General features: G+C 39.4%; 1 protein-coding gene across 1 annotated transcript in view; it reads left to right on the top strand.

The window, feature by feature from the left end:
• Nucleotides 1–13,550, top strand: part of Brip1 (BRCA1 interacting helicase 1) — a 113,526-nt gene that overhangs the window by 47,774 nt on the left and 52,202 nt on the right. The window contains exons 9-12 of the mRNA XM_057775036.1: nt 3,914–4,046; nt 9,202–9,356; nt 9,765–9,930; nt 10,040–10,180. Coding sequence (XP_057631019.1) covers nt 3,914–4,046; nt 9,202–9,356; nt 9,765–9,930; nt 10,040–10,180 — 595 coding nt within the window. The remainder of the gene's footprint in view (nt 1–3,913; nt 4,047–9,201; nt 9,357–9,764; nt 9,931–10,039; nt 10,181–13,550) is intronic.

Raw genomic sequence — 13,550 nt, 5'->3', positions numbered from 1 at the left:
TTGTAGTCCACAGTTGATTCTCTTATTTTCATTTACATTCTTCATCCATCCTGGTGCCGCTGTTCTTGTCAAGGCACCAGTGATCTGCCACCAAGTTCAATGGCTGTTTTTCTGTTATCTTGACATCTCAGCAAGGTTGGATGCCATTGATGGTCAGCCTCTTGAAAGGCACTTTTAAAATCTTTATTATTACTACTATTATTGTGTGTGAATTTGATGTATATGTATGCATGTCATGGTAGTGTATATAGGGAAGTCGGAGGACAATTTTGGGGAGTTGGTTTTCTCATTTTATTGTTTTGCAGATCAAACTCAAGTCATTAGGCTTTCATAGCCAATGCTTTATTCATTCATTCATTTGTTCATGCTTTCATTCATTCATTCATTCGTTTGCTCATTTTTAATTAAAAATATAATTTGTGTGTGCATTTGTGTGTGTGTACTTGTGGCAGGACACACAACTAGGCTCACAGGGCTGCAGGAGTCAGTTCTCTCCACCATGTGATCTTGAGCTTTAGGGATTGGACTCACATCACCAGCTTCAGTAGCAAACACCTTACCCATCGAGCATCTTGTCATCCCTGAAAAGCATTTTTGCCTTAGCGTCTGTGAGGTCTCTGGTTTTCTTCTTACAGTCCATTCTTCCTCGGTGTTGTTTGATGTCTACTTGTTGGAATGCCTGAGGACCTGGTCCTGGGGCCTGATTTCTTTCCTGGCTCTGTGTTCTGCTCAGTCATGTAACCTAGTGACACAGCCTAGAACAGGGCTTCTTAAAGACTTTGCACTCAGAACCCCTTTCTGTCCAATAAATCATGAAGAAACATTTTAAAACTGTTCTTTGATATTCATATAATTTTATTACTTTGTAAAGACAAAAGCAAATTTGTGTACTAATAAGGTGATTATGTTTGTTACTAAATATTTGATACTGTAAGATACAGAACATCTGCACCTTTTAAAAATTACTGCATTTTGTGTGTGTGTGTAGATCAGAGAACAGTTTTCAGGAATCTGTTCTCTCCTTCTACCATGTAGGCTCTGGGACTTGAACTCAGGTCATTGGGCTTGGTTGCAACTAAGCCATCCATCTCCAACATTCTTCAGAGTTGATTTATAGTTGATTTTATAATCATCTTTGCCAGGAATACTGTTTCACAGGTATATGTACTGCTGGATATTCAGTTCCTCAGTTCCTTCTAGTTCCTCAAATGGCAGAAATGTATTTAACAGCGTTTCAGAAGCTGGAAATTGTGTCCTACTCCCAAGCCAAAATTCACTGCAGAATTTGTCATGAAACTCAAGGTAGTAACTCAAACGGGACTTTTTAAAATCAAGCATTTAACACAAATACTCACATGTTAATAAATAAAGGTAGAAAAATACTAAAAATGTTTGTTTTCCTTAATTAAACTATTATGTTTCTGAAATCTATTAAAAGTACAGGAGCCAGAGAGATGGTTCAGCGGTTAAGAGCACTGACTGCTCTTCTGGAGGACCCGGGTTTAATTCCTAGCACCCACATGGCAGCTTTCAGTTCCAGGGGATCTGACACCCTCACACAGAGTATATACAGGCAAAACACCAGTGCACATTAAATAAATAAATCTTTCTTTTAAAGAAAAGTGCAGTAAAATCACTACAATCTTTAACGTATAGTACTCTTGACTCTGAGATGTTTCATGGTGATACTGACAGGTTTGTCTTTATATGTTACTTGGCCTTTTTCCTTTACAGCTCTTAATATTCTTTCTTTATTCTATATGTTTAGTGTTTTGAGTGTTATGTAGTGAGGAGACTTTTTTTTTTTTTTGGTCCCATCTATTTGGTGTTTTGTGAGCTCATATTTTCATAGGCATGTTCTTTAGGTTGGGAAAGTTTAATTCTATGATTTTGTTGGATATGTTTTCTATGCCTTTGACTGGACTTCTTCAATTTCTGTTTTTCTTAGGTTTGGTCTTTTCATGGTGTCCCAAATTTCCTGGATATTTTGTGTTAAGAATTTGTTGGATTAACATTTTCTTTGACCGATGAATCTATTTCCTCTATTGCCTGAGATTCTGTCTTCCACCTCTTATATTCTGTTGTTTAGGCTTGCTTTTGTAGCTCCTGATCCTTTTCCAGATTTCCCTCAGTTTGTGTTTTCTTTATTGCCTCTATTTTAATTTCTAAGTCTTGAACCATTTCTTTAACCCGTTTGCTTGCTTTTTCTTGGTTTTCTTTAAGGGATTTGTTGATTTCTTCCAAATTTTTGTTTGTCTTTTCCTCCACTTCTTCTTTTTTTTAAAGAAAAATGTGTAGCCCAGGCTGGCCTCAAACTCACAATCCTCCTGCCTCTGCCTCCTTCAGCAAATCCTACTGGCATGTGCCACCACAACCGGCTTCCTCCACTTCTTTAAGGGAATTTTTCATTTCCTCTTTAAGGGCCTTAATCATTTTCATAAAGTTATTTTAAAGGTTGTTTTCTTCTGTTTCATCTGAGTAGGTATATTTAGGTCTTGCTGTTGTAGAACCATTGGTTCTGGTGATGCTGTGTTACTCTTCATGTTGTTGAATGTGTTCTTACCCTGTTGTCACCCATCTCTTCCTCCAATCGGAACAAGTGGAGCCTATGTTTCAGGGTGGTCCCTTTTTCTCCAGTTGTTGTAGTTGGTGACTGTGGCTCCATTGAAGCCTCTTAAGATATAAGCAAGGCAGAACCTTTGGTGATCGTTCCTCCGGATGCCTACAGGCCCAAGACTCAAATAGCCGCTCCTCCAAAACCCAAATTTCTTTTTTTTTTTTTTAAAAATAAAAAGATTTTTATTTATTTATTATGTACACAACATTCTGCCTCCATGTATGCCTGCAGGCCAGAAGAGGGCGCCAAATCTCATTACAGATGGTTGTGAGCCACCATGTGGTTGCTGGGAATTGAACTCAGGTCCTCTGGAAGAACAGTCAATGCTCTTAACCACTGAGCCATCTCTCCAGCCCAAAACCCAAATTTCTAGTCCTTGCTCTAACCGACTCTGATTCTAGTTTATCTCTCTAATGCTGTTTGTACCATTATCTCTTATTGCCCATTGTGATGATCAAACTGATTTTCTTTCAGGCCCTCAGAGGAGCAAAATTTGTTAGCTTTGCACCAATTATCCCTTCTGCTTTGAAGCATCTTTCTTTTTATTATCCCCCTGGGGACTGGCCATGTTTCTGCTTTCAGTTGTTAGAAAATCCTTTCTGGGAGTGTATCAGAGACATTCAGATTAAAGTAGCTACCAACTGGTGATTAGCTTTATTTTTGTGTATATCACTGCTCCCTTTTGTGGTGTTGGGAATTGATCCTGAGGCCTCTTGGGTGCTAAGCAAGCACTCTACCTTTGAGTTCTATCTGTCGCCCTGGTATTTCCTCTCTTATGTATTTGTTCCTGTGTCTACTGTTTCTGACTCCCTTAAGTGCTCGTTTAATTTCCGTGAGAATAAAGATTTTCTTTACTTTGTATACTGCCTTAACTTCTACTTGTATCTTTGGTATAAAAATGGCATTCAAGCAGATATTAAGTGAGTGTACATTTCAATAAATATATTTATACATTTTCAGGTATTTCTTTTGTTGTTACTATACAGCATAAATATTTGTCTTGCATTCATTTTTATGTGGTTTGATATGAACACCTCATGCCTGGGTGCTGGATGTAAGTGTAGCAGTGCGACTCTGCAAAGTCTCACCCTTACTTCTTTCCTAATAAAATTGCCTACGCTTATACAAGTGTTTATTTTACAGTGTGAAATGTGCATTTTGGAGGTGTGTTATTCCTTGTGTATTTCCTAACAGCTTCAAAAATGTATACAGACCCATAGATGACAATAATAATTTTGCAGTCCTGCCATCTAGAGATGACACTGGCTGACAGACTGTTTGTGTGTTTTATTCCAGTTGGTTAGAAACAAATTCTGAGCATCTTGTGGAAAGGGACTATGAGTCGTCTTGTAAAATATGGAGTGGAAATGAAATGCTCTTAAATTTGTACAAAATGGGCATCACCAGTGCCACTTTTCCCATTTTGCAGGTAAGGTCCTCCCCGTGGCATTCATTTAGTCAATGGTATGTCATTTAGGAGTGATTAAAAACAAAACAAAACTGTAACAATCCAGGAAAACAAACAGCTTAAAAGTTGTCTAAAAATTTTCTTATCTAAATCTGATAATCATTTGGTGATAACATAAATAAATTATTATTTAGTTTGAAAAAATAAGACTTTATTTTTTTTATTTTTTATTTTTTGGTTTTTTGAGACAGGGTTTCTCTGTGGCTTTGGAGCCTGTCCTGGAACTAGCTCTTGTAGACCAGGCTGGTCTCGAACTCCCAGAGATCCGCCTGCCTCTGCCTCCCGAGTGCTGGTATTAAAGGCGTGTGCCACCATTGCCCGGCCAAAATAAGACTTTAAAGGAGTAATTCTTAGTCACAGATAAAAGAAATCAGTATTTTTAGGTTGTGAATGTTTTGTGTAAATTATAATACTTAAAGTTTCAGAAACTAAAAAGCTCATATTTTTGTACTGAAACAGATTGGAAGTTCATGGAGAGGTGGTTAAACCTTTAGGAACCTCATTATGAGTATTACTTTTGCACATTCTTCAGGATAGAGGTTCTATATCATCACCTCAAGACTCTGACTCCCCTTTAGCAGGAGGGATAACAATATTTTGTTCTTTTTCTTCTTGTTGTTCCTATTTAATTATCTAAATTAACAGACTTTTTGTTGTTGTTGTTGTTGTTTTTGTTTGTTTGTTTTTGTTTTTTGAGACAGGGTTTCTCTGTAGCTTTGGTGCCTGTCCCGGAACTAGCTTTTGTAGACCAGGCTGACCTCAAACTCCCAGAGATCCGCCTGCCTCTACCTCCCGAGTGCTGGGATTAAAGGCATGCGCCACCATCGCCCGGCCAGACTTTATTTTTTAAGAGCAGTTTCAAATATAAAGAAAATTTGAATGGAAAGCTCAGAATTCTCATTATATTCTCATCCTCACCACCTCCCCCAACAAAGACACACCAGTCTTGCCCATTGAGAATAGAGTCATGGAATATACTTGCTACAATTGATGAATCAACATTAATGTGTTGTAGTCTACAAATGTCCTGGCAAGTCACTCTCCATGTTGTTTAATTCAACTAGTGTAGTGATATTTCATTTGTATTTTAATAAATAAAGCTTGCCTGAAGATGAGAGAGTAAAACAGCCCCGTGGGTCAGCCTTACAAACCAGGAAGTGGTGACATACTATTAATTCCAGAAGCCACACTAATTTGCCATAGAAACCAGGAGTTAGTGGTACACACTTTAAATCCCAGCCCTAGAGAGGAATATAAGATGGGAGGAGACAGCTCTCAAACACAGTCCATTCTGAAAATTCAGGAGGTAGGGTCCACATTTCGGACTGAGGTAGAAGTAAGAGCCAGTGGCTGGCTGTTTTGTTTTTTTGATCTTCAGGTTGAACCACAGTATCTGTCTCTGGGTTTTTATTAATTGTGCTCCAAACTAGGTTTTGCCTAGTCATCCACCATTATGGCATCATATAGAACATATTCACTGTTCTGAAACATCCTCGGTATCCCACCTCTGCTGTGCCATTTGACAAAACCTAGGCAAGCACTAATCTCTGATTCCATAGTCTTGTCTTTTCTAAAAAGGCCATGCAATTGGAATCATACTGTATGTGGTCTTTCTTGTAGCAACGTGTGGTTCCTCCCACGTAGAGTGTGTGTGATGCACAAATCCAGACCTGGGCTTCCTCTCTAACTTTTCACGCCTTGATGCCTTCCTTCCTTTCATCACGAAAACATTCCACTGCCTGTGTATACCACAATTTGTTTGTCTGTTCACAGGCGAGGAACATTGGTGGTTCCCAATTTGGGGCAATCATGAATTGTTATAAATGTAGATCCTTGTGTTTTTCTGTGGATATGGCTTTTTCTCTCAAGAGATGCTTGGAAGAATAATGTTTGAGTTCTATGGTAAGAGTACTTTTAACTTCAAAAAAACATCCGCTTATGTTTCCATGGATTCCTGGTGCTTCACCTTTTCATTTGCATTTGAAGTTCCAGGACAAGCCACTAAGCTTGGCTTCTCTTTGGTCTTTTAATTTATAATTCCTAAAGACAGGATAATATTTAGTTTCTTTTTATCTGTTCACTTGGCATCTGTCTAAATTCTTTGGTCTTAGGGTTTCCGTTGCTGTGATAAAACACTGTGACCGAAAGCAGCTTGAGTAGAAAGGATTTATTTGGCTTACATATCCTGATGGCACAGTTCATCGAGGGAAGTGGAGGCAGGAATCTGAAGGTAGAGCTGAAGCAGAGACTGGAGAAATGCTGCTTATTGACTTCCTTCTGGTGGCTTACTCAGTCCGCTTTCTTACACTGTGGGACCGCCTGCCCCGAGGTGGTCCTGGTAGCGCGCTGGGCCCACCCGCGTCAGTCACTAGTCTGAAATGCTCCGCAGACTTGCCGGCCAGCAGCCCGATGCAGGCGTTTTCTCAGTTAAGATCCCTCCTTCCAGATATGTCTAGGTTGTGTCGAGTCGACAAAGAACAACTAGGCATTTGCTAAGGTGTTCTTGTATCTTTTGCTCACTGTTTAATTTTTGTTGCATTTTAGGAGGTTTTCATGTGTTTTGAATACAAATGCTTCATTAGATAAGTGTTTATAGTTATATTTTCCCAGTCTGTGGCTTGCTTTTTCATCTCATTGACAGCAACTTACACAGAGCAGAAGATTTTAATTTTAATGAAGCTTATCTTTTCTTTTATTTCCCTCTCATGAGCTATGTGTTGGGTTTTATATCTAAAAACTCAACACAAACTCCACAGTCATCTAGATTTGCTCCTGTTTTTTGGAAGTTTTATGTTTTCCAGTTTACTTTGGGTGATTTTTTGATTTATTTTTGTGGAACCTGTAAGGTCTGTCTAGTTAGTGTGAACTGCAGTTAGTCCGTCCGTGACTACGTATGGAAGGGGTTCCCTTCTCCTTGGTTACCTCTCTTTCTTTGCTGGAGATAGTTGGTTGGATCCTTGAGGGTTATTTCCAGGATTTCTGTTGTGCCCCAGTATGTGCAAATATGACATTGTCTTTGTATTAAGGAGGGTAGTGCCAGCTCTCTGTCCCTCTCCAATATTGTGTGAGCTGTTCTAGAATTCTTTCCTGTCCATATAAATTTTAGAATTGGTTTACCACTGTCGACAAACTCACTGGGGTTTTGTCTCTGATTGCATTGAGTCTATAAGTCAATTTGAGCAGAAACTGATATCTTAACAATATTCTCTTTTCTTGGTGTAGGGTAAGGTCTGTGTTTAATGGACTAAACCCAGGAGAGGGATGTGGAAAGGTTTCTTTTTGTTGCTTTTGTAATGAGAGTTTGCCTGTGTGTGTGCATCATGTACATACCTGGTGCCTCGGGGGCGAGAAGAAGGCATCGTGTCCCTCTGGACCCAAAGTTACAGACAACTGTGAGCTGTCATATGAGCGCTTAGAACTGAACCTGGGTCCTCTAGAGGAGCAGCCGGTGTTAACCACTGAACCATCCTTCCAGCCGTGGCCCTTTTGTTTTTAAATAAGACTAAATAATATTGTATATTTTGTTTTTCTCTTGTGGAGACAAGGTCTTACTTAAGCAACATAATCTGGCCTTGAGCTTGCTAGATGCCCAGTGATGACCCTGAGCCCTCGCTTCCTGCCTTTACCTCCCAGTGGTAGGAGTGCAAGCATGTGCTGCCACATCCAGTTTATGTGTGCTTTATTTTATATTTCCTTCATTCCATTATTCATAACCATATTCTTACTTTTTCTCCTGGGAAGATTTGTAGACTGAGGGATTCTTTCTTGGGGCAAGAGTGAACTAGCTGATAGTCACCTGTGCTTACTCTTCAAGGCATCTGTTCTTGGATTTTTATTTTCTTATTTTACTGTTTCCTTAAATTATTTAAATTTTTCTTATCAGGCCTGAGGTATGTCTCAGTAGAGTCCCTGCCTAATTTTTTTGTTTGTTTGTTTTTGTTGTTTTTGTTTTTCAAGACAGGGTTTCTCTATAGAACAGCCCTGGCTGTCCTGGATCAAGACCAGGCTGGCCTCAAACTCACAGAAATCTGCCTGCTTCTGTGAAAACTTGACTTTGCAAACTCTGTTTTAGAGAAGGGGCTTCATCTTAAGTCATGCAATGATCGGGGACCTGATCTCAGCTCCAAAAATGTGCTGTGATAGCGGAATTTGAGCGGACACCCTGAAAATAGCCAGTTAAGGAGCTAGGGACAGGGCCATGAAATGTAACGAGGTCCAGATGTTCCTAAGAGCATCCTGCCCTTGAAGATACCTTGTCGGTTATTAATGGCTGTAAGGTTTTTAGCGCCCAAAAACTGACCAATGGTTTCAGAAACTACCTTACCCTATGCCTAGATGACAGGACATGAACTCCCCTTTTAAAGTTCTCTCCTCCCCAGGCTCCCTGCCACCCTTTCCTCACCCACCTCGCTGGGATGCTGGAAAGTGGTGTTCCAGACTTGGGTTTGTAAAACAAAGACCCTCATGTAATTTGCATTGGAAATTACATGATTAGTAATTTCGGAATAACACTTCTACCTCCCAAATGTTGGGATTAAAGGCGTGCAACACCATGCCTGGCCCTTCCTAGTATTCTTGAATACCTGGATTCATTCACCAAAACAACAGGAACAAAAATAGATATTATTAAAATTTGTTTATCATGTGATAGTCTCATTACCTGAGTTCTTGCGTATATAATTCAGGCATTCAGGGAAACATAAACTCTGTTAAAAGTCAATTGGATTTTTTTTTTTATTTTAGTTCATTGCTTTTGAAAGGTACTAAATAGCACACCAGCTGAAGAAGTTATCCTTCTAAGTGTCTTTACTGAAGCATCCTATTACTAAAGTGCCTTTGATTCAGAGGAGTGTTTGCTAGCATGGAAATCCAAACTCCATTGCTGGTTTTAGGTTGTAGGTCAGTTACTGAATGAATTTCTGGTATGCACAAAGCCTGAGAGTTTCATCCTAGCCACTGTGATAGGTAAAGAGGCAAAAGTAGAAATGCAAAATGACCTGCATTTTTGCAGTCATGTATTCCTGCTTCATTTTGGCTTGTATTTATACTTTGCAAAGGATTTTTCCTTCTGTCGCCCTTTCTACCCCTTCATGAATAACATGGTAATTTCTTCCAGAGACATTTTTCAACTGTTCTTCAAAAAGAAGAAAAAGTGGCATCGGTCCACGGTAAAGAAGAAGCAGTACAAATACCTATTATTAGTGCTTCAACTCAGATAATGCTCAAAGGGCTCTTCATGGTGCTGGACTACCTCTTGAGAGAAAATAGCAGGTACTGACAGACAAGACCCAAATTACACTTAAAATGAAGATTCCTAAACTTAGGACTGGAGGACCAAAAGTCAAAGAATAGTTCATTAAACCCACTTATTTACTGATTTAATATTTATTTTCATTAGTGAGAAAAAGACTCATTTCAATTGCTCCGAATCTGTGTCAGTAAGAATAGTCTATACATTTAGACAGCTGTAACATTTAAGAGTCTCCTAAGTTAAAAATGGCATTCATCAGGTTGATCTTTGAAAATTTCATTTATTACCCAGTGAGGGTGGCTGTGGTTTCTTTGTGTGGGAAGGCGTGTCAGGATGTTGAGTTTTGTGAGTATCAGCTTTGATGTTATGTAACGTGATCATTGTTTTATGATGTTGTGTCATTCAGTTAGCATTGTCTTTGCATTTAGATTTGCAGATGATTATAAAATTGCTATTCAACAAACTTATTCCTGGACAAATCAGATTGCTGTTTTTGATAAAAATGGAGTCTTGGCTCTACCAAAAAATAAGAAACATTCACGACAGAAAATTGGAGTTAATGTGCTAAACTTTTGGTGCTTAAATCCAGCTGTGGTAAGCTCACTCTGCCCTAAGTGCAAACTCATCTTGACCAGAACCAATAATTAAATGACTGTTTGGCTTTTTCAAAAGATGACCTCATTTGTTCCGTGTTTCCTTGTAGGCCTTTTCAGATATTAATAACAAAGTACGAACCATTGTTCTAACATCAGGAACACTGTCACCTCTAAAATCATTTTCATCTGAGCTTGGTGTTACATTTAACATCCAGCTAGAGGCTAATCATGTCATCAGTAACTCACAGGTGAGCTGCTTTGCTTTATTTTGTTGAAGCTCTCAGTCTTTTTACCTGAGTGTAATTCCATATAAGTAACTTAAAGGATGCCATCAATTCTAATAAGCAAACTCTGATAGGAAATTAACATTTTAGTTTTAGAATAAAAGATAATCTTTTTTTTTTTTTTTTTTTTTTTTTTGGTTTTTCGAGACAGGGTTTCTCTGTGGTTTTTGAGCCTGTCCTGGAACTAGCTCTTGTAGACCAGGCTGGTCTCGAACAATAAAAGGTAATCTTGTCAACTGCTTACCAGTGCACCAAGTACCAATGCTGCCCTGGCAGCTGTGACTCTTTGGACTCAATGACTACTAAAAATTCCTTGGTATACCTTCATCAGCTTATTTGTGCTGGGCCCATGCAGATGCCTGCATGGGCCAGAAGAGGCATCCCTAGAACTTGAGGTGCAAGCATTTGTGAAGCAGTTGACGTGGGTTATGAGAACCAAGGCCTTCTGTAAGAGCCGTACACATTCTTACTCAGTGAGCCATCTCTCCATCACCTTTTTGTTTTGTTTTGTGCTGTATAGGCTTGCTGTATAGTCAAGGGTGACTCTGAACTCCTGATCTACTTGCCACTACCTCTCAAGTGCTGAACCTGTAGGTACGAGTCAGCACTTCTGGCTCTCTTTCTTTTTATGAAGTAATTTGAAGTAGTTAGCTACTAACTTAACATCACCTATATACCTAACATGGTTCTAATTCTTTGTAAAACTTTGTGTACTCTAGGTTTACTTGTGGGGGCACTTTTAGTGTCTGAAAACTACTGACATTTAGTGGTTGGGACTGATAATTCTACATCTCTGTGTAACTAAGAATTTGCTTCCCCAAATGCCAGCGTGAGCCCATTGAGAAGCATCGCTTTTAGCAGTAGTGCAGTGGGAGTATAGGCTCCACATTTCCTGCTGCCCCGTTTAGAAGCAGAAGTGAATGCAGGTCAGCAAATTCAGTGTAATTTTTCATAAGATTGCTATTCTATAATTAATTATGTCTTCACTCTAATGTACAAAGTCCATTTAACCTGGAGTTTTACTGAATCATAATAATGCATATGGCATAACTAAACAGTGTTTCCATATTGTCTGTCAGCTTGAAAATTACCTTTCAATCTCAATTATGAGTTAAAATATCCATGTGGAATAAAAATTACCAATTTACCATTTTTAAGTGCACAGCTTAATATTACATATATCCATTTGCTGGCACAGTTAATCTCAAAACCTTTTTCATTTCTCCTTCTTCACCAGCCCCTAACATTCTTCTTTCTGTTTCTGTGACTTTTACTGTTCTATCTGGATAACTCTTGTAAGTGCAATCCCAAGGTGCGTGTCTTTCTGTGATTGGCTCTTTTTTTCTTCTGTACTTAGCATAACAGCTTAAAGCGTTGTCAGTATTGTAGCTGATGTCCTCAGCATTCATCTGGGACAGCATGTATCAAACGTATCAAATTTCTTCCTTTGCTGCAGGAAGCATCATTGTATAGCTATATGCCTATTGATTTTCTTCACTTTTTCTTTAGAAGAAAATATAAATTCCAAGGCTAGAGAGATAGACCAACACTTAAAAGTACTTCTTGCTCTTGCAGAGGATCCAGGTTTAGGTCCCAGCACTGCTCTGGGTGGTTCACAGGCACTTGTAACTCCAGCTCCAGGGGCATCTGATTCCCTGGCCTCCTTGGCACCTGCACACAAACACACATGAAATGAAAAATAGTAAAAGTAAGTGTTTCTTAAAATTATAAATTTAAGAAAAGTTGAAATAATAGTATTATTTTATATCTTTTCACTATATTCATCAATTGTTAACATTTAGTTATGTTAGCTTCTCCTTCCTTTCTTCCTTTATATGTGTGTATAGATGTCAGTAGAGAGAGAGAAAAATATACTATCTATGGAGAGAGTAGGAATAGGGAAGCATTCTCTGTTGGAGTGGAGAGACTTATTTCCTTGGGCAAAATAAACCTTCTGTGTCTTTAGCATTGGTAGGGTCCTCCCACATACCTCTAACCCAAGTTAGAGGAGCTTACTCTTTTCCAGCCAGCTCTCTCACGTTAACTGCCGACGGCCTTCCAGACCGGCCATACATTTGTTTTGTTAACATGTGCCAATCTAATGAGGACTTGGGTTTGATTTTGACAAGCTCTGTGGTTGAGAGGGAAAAGATTCTCCTTCAGTCACACTTAGAAACTTTTCAATTGTTTATGCACATCTGGAACCAGTTAATTTAATTTTATCACCAAGCTCATTCTTCTCCTTTGTCACTTTATCCAGAGATGCTCGAAGCAACCAGCCAGCATTGTTTTCTTTATTTTTCTACAAATTGTCAAAAGTCTTATGTGTAGAGTCACTAAATTCCTTATTCCTCACAGGAGGTAAGTCAGGAGATCAGTCATGTGTACCTCAGTAAGGTCTTTAGATAGTCCACACCATGGACTTCAGGAGATCAGTCATGTGTACCTCAGTAAGGTCTTTAGATAGTCCACACCCTCTTACTATAGATGATGTCCTTACTATAGATGGACGTCAGTGCTTTCCATGCAACCAGCCGAGCCTGTGGTAACTGTAGGCTTCAGTGAGTTGGTTAGCCAGCCTCAGATACCACCAATCCACTAGAGAAATTCATCCTGAAATCTTGTTTCTCTAAAACTACTCCTGGTACCACAATCTGTATTAATTGCTAAAAATGACTATTTTTAAAGGGGCAGTGCAGACTGACTCACAGGTGTGGTCCAGGTAGTCTGGCAATAGCTGTCTCACACCGAGAGGCTGCGAATCTGGCAGTTGACACATCCACGACTGGACGTCTCAGTAGTCCCAGTCTGGAGCCGAAGGCCTCGGTTCCTGGAGAGTTGCTGTTTAGGTCTACATTAGAACCCTAGAGAACGTGACTAATATCAGTGAAGGAATGCCACAGCAACAGGATAGATGAACTTGCCAGCAAGAGCGAAGGCGACAGACAAACCATGTCTTTTTATCTGGGCCGCCACCAGACATTGCCATTCACAATAAGGATGGGTCGTCCTGCTTCAAATAATCTGACCAAGCAAATCCTTCACAGGAGTGCCCAGCGGCTTGTGTTTAGTTAGTTCCAGATCCAGCCAAGAGACAGCCAAGATTAACCATACATGTATTTTTTTTTAAAGTTTATGTGTGCGAGTGTTTGCCTGGATGTGTAAGTATACCACGTGCCTGCAGAGGACGGAAGAGGGTGTGGGATCCCCTGGAACAGGAGTTGCTGATGGTCATATCTTTGCAGTTACTGTGAGGATTACAATGGTATTCAGGAGTTAGGATTTTAGATAGGTACCAGCCTAATTGTATTCAATTAATTAAAAGTATTAAAGG

Source organism: Chionomys nivalis, chromosome 7 (genome assembly GCF_950005125.1).
Source record: "Chionomys nivalis chromosome 7, mChiNiv1.1, whole genome shotgun sequence".
NCBI classification, from domain to species: Eukaryota; Metazoa; Chordata; class Mammalia; order Rodentia; family Cricetidae; genus Chionomys; species Chionomys nivalis.
This window is presented reverse-complemented; position numbering and strand designations above follow the sequence as displayed.